The 18,757-nt window shown below is 42.8% G+C and overlaps 1 protein-coding gene across 2 annotated transcripts in view; it reads right to left on the bottom strand.

Moving 5' to 3' along the window:
• Nucleotides 1-4,075: 4,075 nt before the first annotated feature.
• The window catches only part of syn2b (synapsin IIb), an 87,887-nt gene continuing 73,205 nt past the window's right edge, over nt 4,076-18,757 (bottom strand). For both annotated transcript variants that reach the window (XM_038697433.1, XM_038697431.1), the window contains 6 exons: nt 17,884-17,958; nt 16,358-16,460; nt 11,876-12,052; nt 11,520-11,586; nt 6,858-7,740; nt 4,076-6,166 (listed from right to left, as the gene is read on the bottom strand). In XM_038697433.1, coding sequence (XP_038553361.1) covers nt 6,013-6,166; nt 6,858-7,740; nt 11,520-11,586; nt 11,876-12,052; nt 16,358-16,460; nt 17,884-17,958 — 1,459 coding nt within the window. In that variant the 3' untranslated portion in view covers nt 4,076-6,012. The remainder of the gene's footprint in view (nt 6,167-6,857; nt 7,741-11,519; nt 11,587-11,875; nt 12,053-16,357; nt 16,461-17,883; nt 17,959-18,757) is intronic.

The raw sequence follows: 18,757 nt of genomic DNA, 5'->3' as shown, positions 1-18,757 counted from the left end.
GACCAGGAGGCCGCCGTCCACTGTCATCCCATCTCACTGAGGAGGAGACACCTCTGGTGGATTCACCGGCAGACATGTAAGCCTCGGAAATGGCATTACACAGCCAGTGAGACAGGCGCTGCGCTGTCAGGGGAAGTCCCTTGGACCACTCCCTGTAGTGCACAAACAGATGCTGCGAACGGCGCCAGGTGGCCGTGCGCGCCACATAACAGGACAGCGTTTGCGCCGGGCAGAGGAGGTGGGACATGGTGTCTTCCACTGACCCATGGGGGGGAGGAAAAGAACCCGAGAGGGTGATGACCCGCGACCGAAAGGAGTTGCGCGCAATGCTTTTAGGCATGAACGCCAGGTTAGGGCGCAGAACAGCTGAGCTGCCGTCGCCCTGAATCTTGAGACACGACGGAGCCACAGAGAGGGCAGCCAGATCGCTGACCCTCTTGGCCGATGTCAGAGCCAGAAGCAAGGCGACCTTAGCTGAAAGGAATCCCAGATCCGCCGTATCCAAAGGCTCAAACGGGGCTTGGGTTAAGGCGCGTAAACAGCGGCAAATCCCACTGTGGGGCAACAGGCCGCGTCAGCCAGGGGATGGGGGAACACAGTCCTGTCCCCGAAGCCCTCGTGACAGGACGAAATAGCAGCAGTGTAGGTTTTAACTGTACTGAACGCCAGCCCCCCCGTCCATGAGCAACAGGAAGAACGAAAGCACCGCCGACAGCGGAGAGGTGACCGGGTCCGTCCCATGGTCCAGACACCAGCGTTGGAAAGTCGACCACTTAGAGGAGTAAGAGGACTGAGTGGAGCCGGCCCTCGACCCCTGGATGGTGCGAATCACCTCCCGGGAGAGACCTAAGCCCTCCAGGTGTCGCCTCTCAGCGGCCAGACCCAGAGAGGCCGGCCGAGGAGCGGGTAACTCCTGATGGCACCCACCGCCTGAGAGAGAGCGTCCCCCCTCAAGGGGAGTTTCCAAGGCTGCCCCGCCAGCAACTGCTGGAGACAGGGAAACCAGGACGTGCCAGGGATGTGCACGTGCTGGTCGTATAATTAGATTATCATCAAAAAGTTGATTTAACGTGGATTCTGTGCCTCTCCTCTCTTCCTCCAGACTCTGGGGCCTTGATTTCCAAAGGAAATGCAAAATTTACTTTCATCAGAGAACATAACTTTGGACCACTCAGCAGCAGTCCAGTCCTTTTTGTCTTTAGCTGTGTCTTGTTCAAGAGTGGCTTGACACAAGGAATGCGACAGCTGAAACCCATGTCTTGCATACGTCTGTGCATGGTGGTTGTTGAAGCACTGACTCCAGCTGCAGTCCACTCTTTGTGAATATCCCCCACATTTTTGAATGGGTTTTGTTTCACAATCCTCTCCAGGGTGCGGTTATCCCTATTGCTTGTACACCTTTTTGTACCACATCTTTTCCTTCCTTTCGCCTCTCTATTAATGTGCTTGGACACAGAGCTCTGTGAACAGCCAGCCTCTTTAGCAATGACCTTTTGTTTCTTGCCCTCCTTGTGCAAGGTTTCAATGGTCGTCTTTTGGACAGCTGTCAAGTCAGCAGTCTTCCCCATGATTGTGCAGCCTACAAAACTAGACTGAGAGACCATTTAAAGGCCTTTGCAGGTGTTTTGAGTTAATTAGCTGATTAATGAGTGTGACACGAGGTGTCTTCAATATTGAACCTTTTCACAATATTCCAATTTTCTGAGATACTGATTTTGGGGTTTTCATTAGTTGTCAGTTATAATCATCAAAATTAAAAGGAATGAACACTTGAAATATATCAGTCTGTGTGGAATGAATGTATACATTATACAAGTTTCACTTTTTGAATGGAATTACTGAAATAAATCAACTTTTTGATGATATTCTAATTATATGACCAGCACCTGTATTCTGCTCTGATGGAGAGCAGGTGAGTGTGTGCCCACAGGAGCAGCCGCCTGGCCAGACCCAACAGCTGCGCCGAGCGCACCCCGCCCTGGCGGTTTATGTAGGCTGCCGCGGCCCTGTAGTCGGTGTGGACCAGCACGTGCTGGTCCCGTAGCAGAGGGGAGAATGTCGGATCACCTTCCACACCGTGAGGAGCTCCAGCACGTTTTTATGGAGAGGCCTGCGGCCCTGCCACAGTCCGCCCACCACCAGAGAAAGGCAGGTCCCGCCCCAGCCCATCAGGGAGGCGTCTGTGAAGACCGATATATGGGACGTGACCCTGCCCGGGGGAACCCCGACCGAAGAGAGAGGGGGTCGCACCAGTAGGCCAGATCAGGTGCCTCTGTCTCACCGGGTCGGATGAACCAGCGCTGCAGCCTCCTCATATGGAGAAGGCCCAGGGGGACCACCACGTGAGCCACCAACATGAGGCCCAGAAGCCTCATGACCGACAGAGCTGCGAGGGACAACACGGTGGAGCAGCTCTACCAGAACATCCACCATCTCCTGAGAGAGCCGCGTTCTCCGGAGAGAGGAGTCCAGTACCACGCCAAGGTAGGTGAGTCTCTGGGAGGGGAGAGGAGCACTCTTCTTCCAGTACACTGTGAAGCCCAGATAAGACAGTTGTGTGACTAGCTGGGCTCTTCCCTTGGGTTGTTGTGGCCGTTTTGTTGCAGTGTTTTATGTCATGTAGGTCACGTTAGTTACAGTGACTGAGGTGGAGAGGCTGTATACCTGAGTAACGTTATTGGTAAAACCCATAGACTGTATATAAAAACCACAATAAACATAAACTGAATGTTACGAAGCAAACAGCAACTCCGAGCTACTGTAGCGTTAGCTGGCTGCTCCTGGCTGCATCACTACAGGCTAACGTTAGTAAACAAATCGCTCCACATTTGCTTTTTACCGTTACATCCTCTCTGCAAGCTAAATCAACAGTGGCACACAGGATAGTAACACGGGTCGCGTTAGTTGGTGAAGTAATATGGAAAGCTAACGTTATATAACTTTGCACCGGATAACATTAGCAACTGCTCAGCGTTAGCCTGCGAGCTAACGTGACTTTCTCTGTGTTTCTCCAGCTTTACTAATGATGACATCATCTGAACCTGTTTGGTCTGATGGGCTTCAGCACATAAACCTTTATTGTTGTTCTGTATCCTTACGTGGAGCCTGTGTTTTGCTGTGAGCCGGTGGTTTTATGGTGTTAGTGGACTGCATGTCGTTAGCTGCCGTGTTGTCGCTGTAGTACGAGAGGCTTGAGAGCGCGCACAGGAGAAAACAGGCATGCGCTTCATTTTTAAGTGAGTTTTGAGCCCATTGACAATAAGGCAATGAAAATTTGATTAATTTCATTGAAAAACTTACATATAGTCCCTTTAAGCCGAATACTAGTAAATTTTATATGGTTGTCCACCTGATTTTGTATCCACCATAGACATTAGCAGAACTGCCTTTTTGTTCTATTAGTCATAATAGCCTATTACTGAATTTTTTTCTAAAGGGCAGATACTTGAGAGAGGTTGAGAAAGCTGTTAAAGCCTCACTGAAATTCATGAGAGCACTTAACTCCCCACCTACATTAATCATATCAGACATACTTCTGAGTTACGGCATGTCTCTTCCTGATCCTTTCATGACACTTTAAGATGTCTACTGGGCCAGGACTGAGACCTATGGAGAGACAGCTGTACTCCTCACCTATAATGAAAACCCTAGCTAGTTATCTTTCATTTTGTGTCTTTATATGACAAAACTGAAGCAGCAGAGGCCGAGATATCCTGGCCTTTTTTGTCCATAGAATGGGCCAAGCCACAAGAACACTGAATTCTACTTATCCCCGCATTGCAACTTTTCATTCATCTTCCCTGCATGGTGAGTACCCATGCAGTTTGTAACACAGACTTTCTGTTAAAATGTTGCAGTCCTCAAGCCTAACCCTGTTGACGTCATAAGACTTAATTTTGACAAAGCTCCTCCAGAGCCCCAGAAGACAGTAAACAGCTGATTCCACAGACTGAGTAATTACCCTAATGATGAATACCGGTAAACAGATGTTTATGTGTTAAATTGATGCAATTTCTCTTTTGTTCTGATGGCACAGCCATCAGCATGATGTATCTTACTTAGTGAATCAGTGGAATGATGGAACCACATCTTTATTAACTTTTATCTGTACAGGAAAGAAAAACAGTATCAGTCACCAGATCATGCAAAGCAGTATTGCGTTACAAATAAAAACACATTACAAAACAAACAATATATACTGTACCATTAATATGGAGCCTCAATAAATAAATAAATAAATCCATATATTACAAAAAATAAACTCCTGAGATGACACATACATACATACAAATACAATATGTTATAATTTACTGCAACATAGTACTGGAGATGGATTAACAGGTTGGTAAGCAGTTCTTAAGTGTTTTTTTATTTTTTACTCATAGGAACATGAAATGCTGCAACTCAACTGAAAATAACCAGTCAAGGTACTGTGTTCATTCCAGGTTGCCTTAAATTCAGTTCCACAATCCAAGCAGGATAATCACAAAAATCAACAGTTTTATATGGCATATTCATCGGAGCCAGCTTCTGACTACAGTAAAAAAGCAACCTGGAAAGTTGCCACTGAACGGAACCTTAAAGGGAATGTAAGAATAAGGTATTTGACAGATACACAAGTCCTGTATGTATGGTCATATTTATATTTATAATAGGGTGACAGTGCTCAACAGTCACGTTGAGGTGTTATTGCACTACTGTCTCAATGTCTTTTAATGAGAATAATCAACAAAGTACAATACTGTTGATAGATCTACACAGAGGTGAAACAAGAGATCACCAGTCACAGCTACAGACATGAGTCTTTTTACTCTTTGAAATGCATTCAGTTGCTTTTTAGGACTGATTTATTCAGTCTCGTGCACTATGCTCAATCCCAAAGCTCCCAAAACAACAAAAGGTGCAATCAGTCTCGGCCTCAATAGTTAGTACTTATTCAGACGCTTGAAGTAAATGAACGGATTTCAAGTTGTAATCGACCCAGGTCTGCACAGCTAACAAATGTAGCTGTGAATTGAAAACATGTTCACAATAAGGCTACAACATCGAGAGAGAGAGAGAGAGAGAGAGAGAGAGAGAGAGAGAGAGAGAGAGAGAGAGAGAGGGAAGGAGGGCAAAACTCAACACTGACAAGAGATCCCTTCTGCTCCAAAAGTCACACCGAGCCACTTGAAGGAGCCATGCATGACAACACAGATGAACATTCACATATTTCCAACTCCCTCACGTGACAATGAACCTCAAGGCTTGTTGACAAAAAGAAGGGGCAGCAATGATGAGCCCAGTAGTCAGTAGCCAAGGACCAGAGACACACAACGGCTGGATTTACACAGAAACAAATGATTAATTTGTAAAAGTTTTTTTTTTTTCTTCTTTTACTCACATAATTCACTTACTGACCAAAACAGATTCACTGTGAGGGAAACCATCAAATGTCAAGTATCTGATTATTTTTGAAACGTGTATGAATCTAGTCACTGAATGAAAGAGTTATGCCACTGACAAAAGCTTATTGAAAAGTGCTACTGATTTTTTTTAATTATTGGCTTAGCTCCCTTTATAGCTATATATGTTTATATTTATATACTGTATATATTACATATATAAGACATACACAGTATATATATACTGTCTATACTGTACATCCATCTATAATCTTGAATTATATTTTTTATATACTTCAGAAAGTGTTCCTTAAAGTGTGCTCTGGGAAATATAAACATTTTCTTATTCTATTCTATTCTATTCTTCATCAATGACGTAACACCTTCAGTCGAATTACTCTGGGACAGCATTATTAACTGAATATCATACCCTGCAGGCCTCACAGTTACTCACACAGAGAAGCTGAAAGTGGAGGAGAAGAGGGACCAGGACAGAGGGAAACAGAACAGTTAACACACAAAGTTTAATCTCAGACTGGTTCACATTTAATGTCAATCAAGTCAATCACTGGCCAGTAGTAAAAGGGGGGCCAGAATCAATAAGGGGCTGACTACGGTTCGGCTGTGCCTAGTCAGAGAAAAGGCTGGCAAAGGACTTTCGGAGGTTGCGAATGGTCTCGGCCTTCACCTCTTCTTGGCCGTCACCTCCAGAGCTCGAGACACCGCGGAAGAAAGAAGAGTCGCTGAAGGCGTTGAAGGCATTGGTCAGGGACTGGGACTTACTTGGAGGGGAAGATGAGGGGAAAAAGAGGGAGGAGAAGAAGGTGACAAAGAGGGAGGAAGGACGGGAGGCAGGGAGGAATGAAGGAAGGGTAGAACACAGGATATGTGAATGATAATAGGTTAAAAGTTAAGTTAAAGGCAAAAGGAAGACAAACAGGGAAATGTGTAAGAGGGACAAAAAGTCACAGATAACAATATTTGTACAATAATCTCCCCACATTTAAGCAGTATATTAACATATAATAAAATAAACATAAAATTAAACATGTTATCATTATATAGAGGGCCGATATACAGACACTGAAGTGTATATTAATTTACAGTATTTTCAATGAAAACTTTCTATGAACGCATATTGAATATAATAACAACTGCGTTATTTTCTTTTTTAACTGTTTATATGCCAACATTCAGTTTTGGATGGTTCACAAGAGGAGTCAAAGTTGTTAACCAATACATCTCTAAACCTTTAAAAATTGCCATATATCTGCTTAAAACTACATTATAGTATGTATTACATTTTTATATACTGCTTATGAATGCTAAATAGGAAGGCTGCAAATGATTGGAATTTGACATACACATATTATCTTTTTACAGAAGAATGTCTTTTGATATTTAATTTGTCACAAGGTATGGCCCATTGAAGTGCATGTATCTGCAACAGTTCACTAATAATACGGCTCTTACTTCAGCAGAGGATGGGTCTTTTGCTGGGATGCTGGCTGTTCTTCCACGGGGGCCTGGGCTTCATCCGAGGTCGCGGCAGCCTCATCTGGGGCCGCAGCTGCTTCATCTGGGCCAGGCTCAGGGTTTAGGGAAGGAGAGGCCGGCTTGGCCTGGGGCTGAGCCTTAGCTGGAGACTGGGCATTAAGCGGGGAGTGGCTGGCTTTGGCTGGGGACTGAACCTGTGCTGGGGCAGGGGCTGAGGCGGTATCTGAGGTCTGAGTGGGTGCTGGGACTTGGGCAGCGGGTTGGGGTTTAGGTGAAGCTTTGGGAGGAGGCGGGGTTTGCGGCTTTGGCTGGAGCTGTGGCCTTGAATTCCTGCGTACAGGAGGGATAGGCTTTGCAGGCGGTGTGGGTTTGGGGGGCAGCTCTTTTGGTTTGCCAGGAGCTGGAGATGGGGAGCTCTGAGGCTGGGGCTTGGGCTGCTCTGTGGTAGGACCTGAGGCTGGGGGAGAGGCTGGGGGTGGAGCTGGGGCTGGAGCTGGGGTTGAAGCCGAGGATGGAGGGGAGCCTGGAGCTATGGCTGCTGCTGCTGCTGCTGCTTTGGTTGGGGAAGAGCCTGGAGCTGCTGAGGCTGCTGCTGCTGCTTTACCTGGGGATGATGGTGAAGCTTTTGCTGGGGCTGGGGTGGAAGCAGAACCTGGGGCTGACTTTGTGACGGATGGGGCTCTCGTCATTGGGGGAGGCCTCGGCACTGGAGGCTTTGTAACTGAGGCGGCCCTCTGGACTGGTTTCTGAGCTGGACCTGGGACAGGTTTTTGGGCCTGGCTGGGCTTTGGTACTGGTTCAGATGCTCTCTTAGCTGACTCTGTTGATGGCTCTACACTCTGTGATTTCACTGGTGCACCTAAAAGATTGAGATAAAAAGTTATATTAGATTATAGATCCATGCCAATATATTGCATAATGGCAAGAAAAGCAAAAAAGCAAAAGGCGAAGTAAAGGAAACAAATAAAAAATAAATAAGCATCATTATATCTAAGATCTCGCACCTATTGTTTCAGGGCAGCAGCTAGAAAACCAGGTGCCTATAACACTCACCAAAGACTAAAGCAGAACATGATACAGATAATAAGCTTGAGTCTGGACATGCTAATTCACACGATGACCTCTCACATTCAAAGAACCATCCTAACCAACTCATCTGTCAAGAACAGGCTGGGGGCAAAGCAGGCTCTGACTGTTTAGACTGCAATGACCAGCAGGGGGTAGCAGATCAACGCTTACGAGAAGGTGTGGTGACAAGCCCATCATGCCAAGTGTTAGATGCTTTTATGTCTCATGTGACCCTGAGGAGGAAATGTGTTGATTTTAAAAAAGAGACAACAAGAGTAAAGGAAAGAGTCGGAGATGAGAATGAAAGAAAGTAAATAACAAAAGGAGAGATGATACAACCAAGAAAGAGTAATGGCGTCAAACAACTCAACGACCCAAACACAGGAGGCAGCAAAGCAACCAGTCATGCAGCACAAAAGAAACAAGTGATTACACATGCTAAGTAGGATGTGTCTGGGCAGGGATGAGTTTCCAACGGCTGATTTTGACACTTTTCAGGATCCCGGATTATAGTTGAGTATGTTAACTATAAGTAAAAGGGTAACTTTGGTATTTTTCAAGCTTCTTTTCCCATGTTTTTGTCTAAAGAGACTAAAGATTTTTTTTAAAATCTTCCAGTACTGCGTGAGCACAATGCAGTCGACAGCAGTGAGACACGGCTGCAACATAATCCTTTCGGGCTATTGCGCCCTGTCAAAGTACGTCTACTTAAGTGCTTGTTTTTGCCACTGACAGGCTCAGATTGTTATTACACGTGTCTGACAACATTGTAGAAAGGATCCCTACAGAGATAGACCTTTTTTTAAGAGTAGCACCAAAGTCACACAATGACTACCCGACTGAGGCAACAGGAGACCAGGGAGGTAAAATGACTATTTTTGTAAAGGGAGTCTGGTGTCTTTGACAAGATCGGTATAGCAACCCTTTCTGGCTAAACAAAAAGGATCTTACTCGTTAAAAAAAGGTCTAAAACAAGCACTTCAGTGGATGTACTTTTTTACGTTGCAGCCCTGTCTCGCTGCTGCTGACTGCAGTGCGCTCGCTCAGTGCTGGACCAATTACCCTTTAAAGCCTCTTCAAAAAGATTTCTTTGAAGACAGTTTGGAAGAGTATATAAATGTATGTTTAGTGTAAACATTTACATTTACAGTTTGTGGATTTTTGACGACATTATCTACATGATAATACTAGACAACAACAACAACTTCATGAAAATTCATCCCACACATTCTCAGACAGTCATTGTTGTAAGGCAGCTAAATGGCTATAAGTCTTACGTTTGATCAGAGTTTGCCATAAAGAATCCCAATGGTTGCTTTGGACTCACAAAGCATAAAAACCAAAGAAAACACCATTTGTACAAACATAATTTGTAAAGGGAGCCACAATAAGAATTTGCTTGGATACAAACCCTAAATTTCTCATTATTATTAATTATGTACTTCTTAATTATACATTATATTTGTTGACTGTTATTAGATTGTATTTTTACTTGGGCAACTGCTTTCAGGCAGTTCAGCCACAAACTGGTAAAGCCTTCGGTGTTCGCGCAATCAGGAAAGATTAAGGCAACTAATATTTGCAGTCAGATGCTGTATGAAGATCAAATATCAGAAATGTAATGGTCTGGATCCAAGCAAATCAGGAATGATCATGCAGAGAAAGAAAAAGATGTTTATTTTCTTTGACAAGTTTCATTAATCAGGTATCCAGGTTTAATAAATTCATATAAGGCCACTTTGTCTTGTCTCAGGTATTATAACACAGAACAATGAAGGTTAATTTACAACCAAAGGCAACACTAAGCAGTTATTCACAAAACATTCAGATATTGCAAATGTGGCTGTGTTGCTTGACAGGAGGAAAAAACACTTTGTTTACCATAAACTGATTTGCACCATAACATACAGGATTTAGAGATGATTAGAAGGACTCAAAAGCCAAACAATGAGCACTCAGACAGAAACGGCACTGAGGTGACCAGATCTTGCACAGTGATCATGAGCAGCACATTTAAGAGGTGATATTACTTTCCATTTAAGAATGCATACAAAGTCAACAGAACATCCATCTATAAATAAGCGCATGTCTGCCACTGTCCAAAGCTTTTGTTTGCAACAGTGTTGCAATGAGGATTATTATCTTTGAAAGGCAATGTCATTAATGTCAGATGCTTTGTATGATGAAAAATGCCAGTTTAGGGGGTATTACCTAATTTAATTTTCCTACTTGCCCTAATGCAAATGTGTGTTGACCCATGTGAGTTCATTTTTCCAGAGCCGATGCTGCCTAAACGATGTTAGCATGAAGCCTGTGTAACTGTCGCACTGAATGAAGCTGTGCAATGCAATTTAGCGCACCAAAGCCATCGACTTGTTCCATTATCCAACTTGTACAATGAAAATTGAGGAGGAAAGTCTAAAACCGGAATCATACAATGTTAACAGCTGCAGATGAATTATACTTCACGCACTGACCGCAAATAAATGAAACTGAAGTCCGATTTGCACATCTCAACATCTAAACACTGTGGACACATGTTCATCTCTAACAATTCCTGTAAAACATAAAAAGCTGGCATTCCTAAAACAACCACCACAAATATATTAAACACGACATGGAGTACAGGCATTTTCCACATCCATGCAAAATGAGGAAAAAAGGAATTCAAGACAATGAATAAATATGCTAACACACACGCACACAGTTCAACACCAATAATAATAACTTTCCCATGTTCTATACTGCTTTTAGTAGGAACATTTAGTTTTAACACACCAGCCCTGAGCACAAACATCACCACACTAACACAGATGCTATGGCTACAATTAAACTCAACAAGATGGCTAAAAGCACTGTACACTGGTTTGTTAGTTCAAGTGATAAAAGTCACAAGTTCAACAGAGGCAAAGCAGCTTAAACAGACAGCAGAGGTTCTTTTCTTTTCTTGGACCCAGATTACTGCAGTGATTATTACTGTCAACATCCCACTGAAGCCATGATACCAGTGCATTAGTTTGAGTCAACGATGATGGACACTGTTACATTCAAGGGACAGAGATAAGAATGCAGATGAAATACAAACTGCTCTTACTTTTAAAGGAATCATTTTGGGAAATACGCAGTCATTGCCAAGAATTAGATGAGAAGATTGATACCACTATCACGATTGTGCGGTAAATATGAAGCTATGGCATTACAGCTGGTTAGCTTAGCTCAGCACAAAGACTGGAAACAGAGGGAAACAGCAAGCCTAGCCCTGTCAAAGTCCGCCTACCAGCACCTCTAAAGCTCACTAATGAACTGGTTAAATCTTGGTTGGTTAGTTTAATAACAAATTACTGTAGTTGACTAATATTAGTAAACTTTTCCAGGTAAGGTTTTTTCTTCTCTAATGGCAGTGCTTTTTTGACAGAGAAGGTGTTAAATGGATACTTCATTTCAGAAATATCTCTTAAGGTTTCTGAGACTAATCTGTCCCACGGTTGAGTTAGAGGTGTTTTTTCTAGACTTGCTTTGGCCCTAAAGCAGCAGTATTTGTATTACAATGGAGAACAGTGTTCAGACAACCTTGAGGTTGAGGGCGCTGGCCTGAGGTCCTGTTTGGATCTGCCAGTCCTTCCTTAAGGGCAGCACCCTGGGAGAGAGTGAGGGGGTGGGAGAAAGAGAAAGAAGGAAAAGAGAGAGGGAGAAAGAGAAAGAGTGAGAGTGGGAAAGTAAAGCAAGCATGGTTAAGCAGATTCTAGGCAAAGAATCAGCAGTGAACTGTAAAGGTCTACAACAAAATGATTTATCTGCCAACATTAACAGCTTGGATTTCTCATTTAAAGAACCTGCCACCCCTTAGACTCTGAAGCAGATGTTGTATGAGCATGTGTCATTGTAGCTATTTATTTTATATCCATTACAGATACACACGTGTCTACCTGTTGAGGTTGCACAGTAGTTGGCCTCTGGCCTTGAGGGGAGCGAGCAGGTGAGCGGGAAATACTAGATGATCTGGCAGCCAGTGCTTGGTTCATCTTAGCCAGCACCACCTCTGAGATGAGCTGGCGGTCCTCTGCCTGGTGATCACCAATCAACTGCATAGATGAACCCACGACCTTGACAAAGACAGACAGTGTATTAGAAAATGTGTGCCGTTTTTTTTGGAAAAGTTTACTAGACTGAAATGTTGTTTACCCAGACTGGATAACAAAGTTAGGACAGACAAACTAAGCAGGATAAACTGCACAGTGGTTAACACTTCATGTGTGGTAATAGCTCTCTTGTGCGCTTACTGTGACTTCTTCTCCCAACGCAAAAACAAGATAAATGATTAAGAAAGAGAAAGAAACAAAACTGTCAGCACACACACACCATCACTTCGGGGACAACTTACATCCATTCCCTGAAGACTAACCCTAATCACTGCTTGCCTAAACCTAACCGTAACCCCAACCATACGCTAACCTTAAACCAAGTCTTCACCCTACAATTTAATGATTATATTATGGGGTATTTTGTCTCCATAAGGATGGCGAGTCTCCAAAATGTGACTGTGTAAACAGATTTATGTCCCCACAACATTAGGGCATCTGTGTAATATGTGGTAATCATCTATTTATTCTATTTATCGTTGTGGCATTATACTGCTAAGCAAGATAGAAGATATGTATTTTAAGGAGCAAATTAACATCCATGTAAATGAAAATCCACTCTAGTTTTAGCACTTTTCCAGTGGAGATGTGAAAAACATGTCTCCCCATGAGTCATGCTTTTCACAGCTTTCCCACTTCAGCATCTAAAAATGCAACTTCTATCAAACTACTTATTATTTCAATCTTGGAGTGAGGCAACTTCGATGTTTGATGCTTAGAGTGCTTGGACACCACATTGACCGGGTGTTAGTGTCATTGTGGCTGCTTTATCATCTCCCTCTTCATCCCGAAATATGCTTACTGGGCTTTGTAATCATGATTGTCCAAACATCGTCATGCCTCACTTCTCCACTCATTGTCCTCCTTGAGATTTCTGCTTCTGCTAGTCATCTGATAGCTTCAGCAACCTGTCTTACCTGCATAAACCTCAGCTCACTACTGTTGAAGAAATTTTGTGATCCATGTTTACGTGTGAAGAAGTTTCGGAGACTGATGAGGACTTAACATGGCCTGGTTTATTGAGCCGGGCCGAGGAGACACAGTGAAAACAACATGTGAAAACACTGAGTGCCAACACCATTTCCCTCCGAGGTTAACTTTAACTGGCCTAAACCTAGAACAACTAATCTATCTGATGTTTAGACTCCAATGCTATGTCATATAGGAATCTATTACTATCCATGAGTTGTACTGTAATCTTTACAGCCAGTATGTTCTTGTAAACATTCTTGTAAGACTCAACCTTGCGAGATTCACAGAGAACACTGATCTCTGTTATCTGATATCTACCTTATGAGTCTAACTGTTGTCTCCATAACAGGGACAGTTACATGTGAGAAATAACTAGAGCTGGAAGGTCAGTGAACACTTGTAGTGTCAGCTAATGACTCTAAGCTAGCCCTGTCTTACCCTTCCCTGTTACATAAATTAAGCTCCCTAAGAATAACTTTAACTTACTTTAACAACTACTAGCTTTTGCCTGCTAGTGCTATCTGCGTGTTTTAAACTTCTCCTCGTCTGTTCTGCCTCAGCACAATTGGATTTGTTTGCCTGCTTTGACTGCCAGTCCATGATCAACTGTAAGTTTGTTTACTGACTTTGCCGTTGCAACGTTGCAAACTGTCTTCAACCATATGTGCAATATCACAGGCTACATTTTGGTCCAGCTACTCATTGTCAGCTGCCAGAATTTTGACAAAATATTACCCAGCTTTTTCAGTGCACGAGGGGGCTGACTTGCTCTGGACCTACTGCCAAAATGCGTCCAGAGAGAAGCAGCTCTTTCGATAGCACTACAGCTTGTGTCCTACAAACCCTGGCTTGTCAAGTTGCTCCCTGAGCTGGCAGAAATCTTGGCCACTCAACAACTCAATACTGTGGCCAAATTAGTCCCTGCTCCAGATCCTGTCTCCAAATTCTTTTCCAGTTTCGTTCAGTTCTTGCCGGGTTACTTCCAGAGCCTCCCTTCTGAGGAGCTTACTGCTTACTTTTACAGCTTAGATCCTTGTAGGGCAGCCTTCCACCTTCCTCTGAAAGTCATCCTGCCTATGCCCTCTCAGCCTCTGCAGTCTTGCTCCCAGGTGCCTTTGTGGAGTCCCAGCAGGGATCATTTGTGCAAGTGTATTTCCATTGGTTCCCATGGGTCATTCTCCAGTCATTCCACTGCCCAGCATTCCCGAGTCTCCACTGTCATCCACCTCTACAGTCATCCAGTCGGCCAGAAATCCACTTTCCTGCAAGTACAGAGCCCCTGTTGCTGTTTCTATGTTTCTTTTTTGTCCTCTCAGTATCTGAGCCTTCGCCTGTCTTTACTTCTGGCTGAACGTGTCTCTATCTGAGCCTGAACCTAAACCTTTTAGGACTCAGGAACTAGAGCGGAAATCTAGTAATCAAGGTTCCTTGTTTGATCCCAGGCTCCCCCAGATAGTGTTTACGTGTCCTTGAGACACTGAACCCCTAACTGCTCCTGATGCCATCAGTGTATGATATATATATGTATATGTATATATACACACACACACACAGACACACAGTAGGCTATAGGCCTAGTTCTTATTGAACTACCTTCATTCCACAGTAGCAATAGAAGAAAGACTAAAATCCTGCTCCGAACAGTGTGTGTGTGCAAGAGAGAGAGCTAAATCAGACACACAGAAACTCTCCTACTTAGTGCCATATCATTGCAGCTAAATGTATTTCCTCATGCAACAAACGGAGAACCATTGTTGTTTGAATAAAGTAACTTAATTATCACATTATTAATGAATTAGATATTTTTTATTGTTTAGATGTGAATTTGTGCTCTGGCAACACTGCAACCTAAACAACCTAAACATTGATGGGCGCGAGAGAGAGAGAGAGAGAGAGAGAGAGAGAGAGAGATCTCTCATCTCATGGAAACAAGTTTCTGCCTCTACATATCAAAGTTTCCTCCTCACTAGAGGAAGAGGTGTCCAGGCTGGACCCTGATCCTTCTCACAACAGGTGTTACAATAACTATCACAATAGAAAGTAAACTCAGTTGCGCTTGTCTTTATTCCCCTGCAGCAAAGTCGCAGACATTAGCCCAATGATCGGTATGTGATGTCACCATCCCACGGAGGCGCTTCTGCCGTCACTTACTGATCCTTCAGAAATGCTTGGGGAAATGTAGCGTGTGTGGACACTACCGCGCTACTCAGTCAATAAAAGAGCTTCGTTACTGAAAAGCTATTTGATTCAGAAAATAGCGACGCTACCACCAAGCTACTAAGAAATGTAGTTAAACTAGTAATGGCGCTACTTGTAGTGATGCTACTGCCCAACACTGCATTTTGGTCCAGCTACTCATTGTCAGCTGCCAGAATTTTGACAAAAATTAAAGTACTTTGAGTGGTAGACTAGAAAAGCGCGATAAAAATGCAGTCCACCTGTCTCTTCGTCAGAGTACGAACCTCTCTTTCAGTCTGATCCTTTACCTGTCTCTGTGTCTGAGCCATGACATTGTTTCACCAAAGCCTGTTTTTGCTTCTCAACCTCTGCCCACCTAAACAGTCCTTCTTCTCCACTGCTCAGGATCTCCTCCTGCCTACAGTCACTACACACCACCTCCATGTTAACCTTGGGCAATGAGATTGCATGTCCACCCATGACCTGCCTCCTCAGATTAAATTTGATGGGATCAGAGTACTTAGTAATTTTCCATACCGAGACATAACTTCACTTTTAGGAAAGCTATTATTACAGCAAAGCAAATTCCTACATTAATGTGTTATTCACAACCATTGTGGTCATGACTTCCAGACTAAAAGCTATGAAACATGAAACCAATATACTGAAAAATTACTGGAAAGAAACAGAGCGAAAGACAAGAGGGAAAGAACTGTGGCTGAAATCAACACGACAGAGCAGTTAACTGAGAAAGACAGATACATAAACAGACAAATACAACAAACACTAACATAGGTGGCCCATGGAGAATAGCCATACTTGAAATATCACCAGATGTTATTTATCAAACTCGTAATGTGTATTCAGGTTAGGTTCAATTAGTTTATTTCCAGCCAGACAATCTAAGATACCAGCAGTATAAAATATGCTAAATATAACTCCCACAGGCTGATGGTGTAAGTTTTCAAACAAAAGACAGGAGTCAATAAATACAGTGATAATACGGCAGCTGGTTTAGTGCCTTGTCAGCTGTTCGATCTCTTTGGAGTTTCCATCCATCCATCCCCCCTGCCATCCATCCCTCCTTTCCTCCCTCCATTCATTATGTCTTTTTCTTACCTCAGTAATGTAGTCATTACCATCCTTGCCACAGATGGCTTTAACGGCACAGATATCCAGCCCTCCGAAGATCTCTGAGCAGGTATCAACCCACAGCTTATACCTGTCACAGAGGGAAGCTGGATTAGGTCTACAAAGAGTCATAATCTGTTTACAGGAAACTAAAAAGGAAATCAGATAGGTTACCACTACTGTGTGTGTAACACTGTTGTGAGTTGTCCTAACTTGAGCTGGGTTAATTTCCTATTTTTTGTATAAAACAACTGGTAGTGAATGAAATGTTTTCTGCCTTACACCATCTTGCTTAGCTTAGTAAAAAAAAATGTTTTTCTTGCACACTAGTTTTATCAATTATATTGACTTATGCACCACTTCAGCACAGTATGTCTGTGCGAATGTTGCTCTTCAGGGCCATTTTCCTGACAGTTAACCTATTACAGAATCTCTGTAGCTCTTGGCGGGGTTTACTGGAGCCCATAAGGTACTGTTGCTGGCTCGGACTGCTGCACCGGCATCTGTAAAGAGCTCCATTGACTTTCTGTCTGGAGAACTGAACACATTCAAACTATGGCAAAAACAGACACATCAATACTGACCAAAGGGATACTGTACTACATACTATGTACTACGGCAGGTATTGAACTTTTTATACAGGGTCAGATTCACAGTTTTTAGCTCACATTTGTAATATTTAATGTCTCTGTAATAATTAAAAAAATAAGTTTTTTGACTTTACATTATGGCAGTAAGGTAATTTAATGATTCATAAGATTGACTTACCTCATCATATGGGTTTTTAGTAATTGGCAGAGTAAGGTTTGAAGAGACTGAATTGAATTCAAATTGAGCTAAAATTGTTTGACAAGTCAGACAGTGTAAGGAAAAGGAAAATAACAACTTTGGTACTCTGTTATATACGTCAGATTAGTATTAATGCATCCATTTTTGAGCTATTTTTTCAGCGGTGCGCCATATGGACGTTGGCACTATAAGCAATATCACTCACTTGTCCTATATTTGACAATAGGCCTTCTTCACAGCTTACCTTTTGACCTGTTATTGCAGAAACATAACTTTAATGGTGGCTCTCTTCTATTTTAGTGTCTCTGAAAGCCACGCCAGTATGAATTATTAATGTTATCAATTACACCTATGCTTCTCCTGCAGTGAAAGGTCAAAATACATGCTTTGGAAAAGGTTCTGGATTGTAACCATGAACAGAGCAGCTCAATGTGAAAATGGGCAAGGTTCTTACCCTTCGACAAACCCCCCCCCTGTATAATCACAAACTAAACTCACACAAACAACTTCCTCTTTCTATGTGTGCATGACACAATACAAGGAAAAAGACTGAAAGCCCAGTGCAGCATCAGTCCACTGAAAACCAATCAACCGATTTCCAAACATCTGTGTGTTTACCCATGTGAACGGGTTTCAGCTGAATGAATCTGCAGTGTGAGTACATTGTGACCAACTGTGACATAACACAAGAGCCTGAGCATCACTAATGTGGAAGTGGTGCTCACTTGTCAGTCATGGCTACTTGTTCCAGCATGGCAGATCCTGTGTTGCTCTTCCAATTACCAGAGATGGATGTTCGCCTAGAAAAGAAGAGGAAATTGTGCGTTAAATGATTACAGACACCAACCTTCTCTTGTAGAAATAACAAATACGGGCAAGAGAGAGTTAGACAACCCTTTAGCAAAAGGGGTGTGATTTCAGCGCTAGCTTTAGGTGAAAAGGCAGCGTATTCAGGTAACATGCACAGCGGCAGGTTATCAGGCTGATTAGCATCCTGATAAATTACCATTGTTTTTTTTTTGTGCAACTAGCATGAAGGACAAAAAGAAATGGTTAACCCCTAAATGCACACCTCAAGATGGAGAGTGACCAGGGACTATATTACATACTGTATAATTCATTACTTCATTAGTAAAAGTTGTTATTCACTGCCTGCCAGTTGGACGTGATAGCAGGTAATGCCACTGTGTTTGTGTTTTCCTGTTTGGCCACATGACAGCAGCGTTGTCTTACTGGTACTATGAATAAATACATTATGATGAAAAAGTTTGTTCATAGTAGCTTACTGTTATTACTGCTTATTGCAGTAACACAGCACCTGGATATCATATATAGTACAGAGATCCTTGATATTAGAGGGTTTTGACAACAGCAACTCTCGAAATGAAGAGGTCCTACCTGAGGCTACTGATGAATTCCTTTTTTGCGCTATTCATGAATCACAAAAAAAAGGTGGAGAGGTACGCACAACCATGTTGCAATAACCACAGGATTTTTTTTTCTCTGACATCTATAAATGATTGTAAAAATGAAATGTATTTGGTTTAAGTTTTCTAGCTTAGTTTACTTTATATATATGGCTTATTCTGTTATATGTAC

The sequence above is a fragment of the Micropterus salmoides genome, unplaced genomic scaffold (assembly GCF_014851395.1).
Source record: "Micropterus salmoides isolate LMB-PRFRI ecotype aquatic unplaced genomic scaffold, ASM1485139v1 Ms_hic_scaffold_4, whole genome shotgun sequence".
NCBI classification, from domain to species: Eukaryota; Metazoa; Chordata; class Actinopteri; order Centrarchiformes; family Centrarchidae; genus Micropterus; species Micropterus salmoides.
The sequence above is the reverse complement of the archived record's forward strand: the minus strand, read 5'-3'. Positions and strand labels throughout refer to the sequence as shown.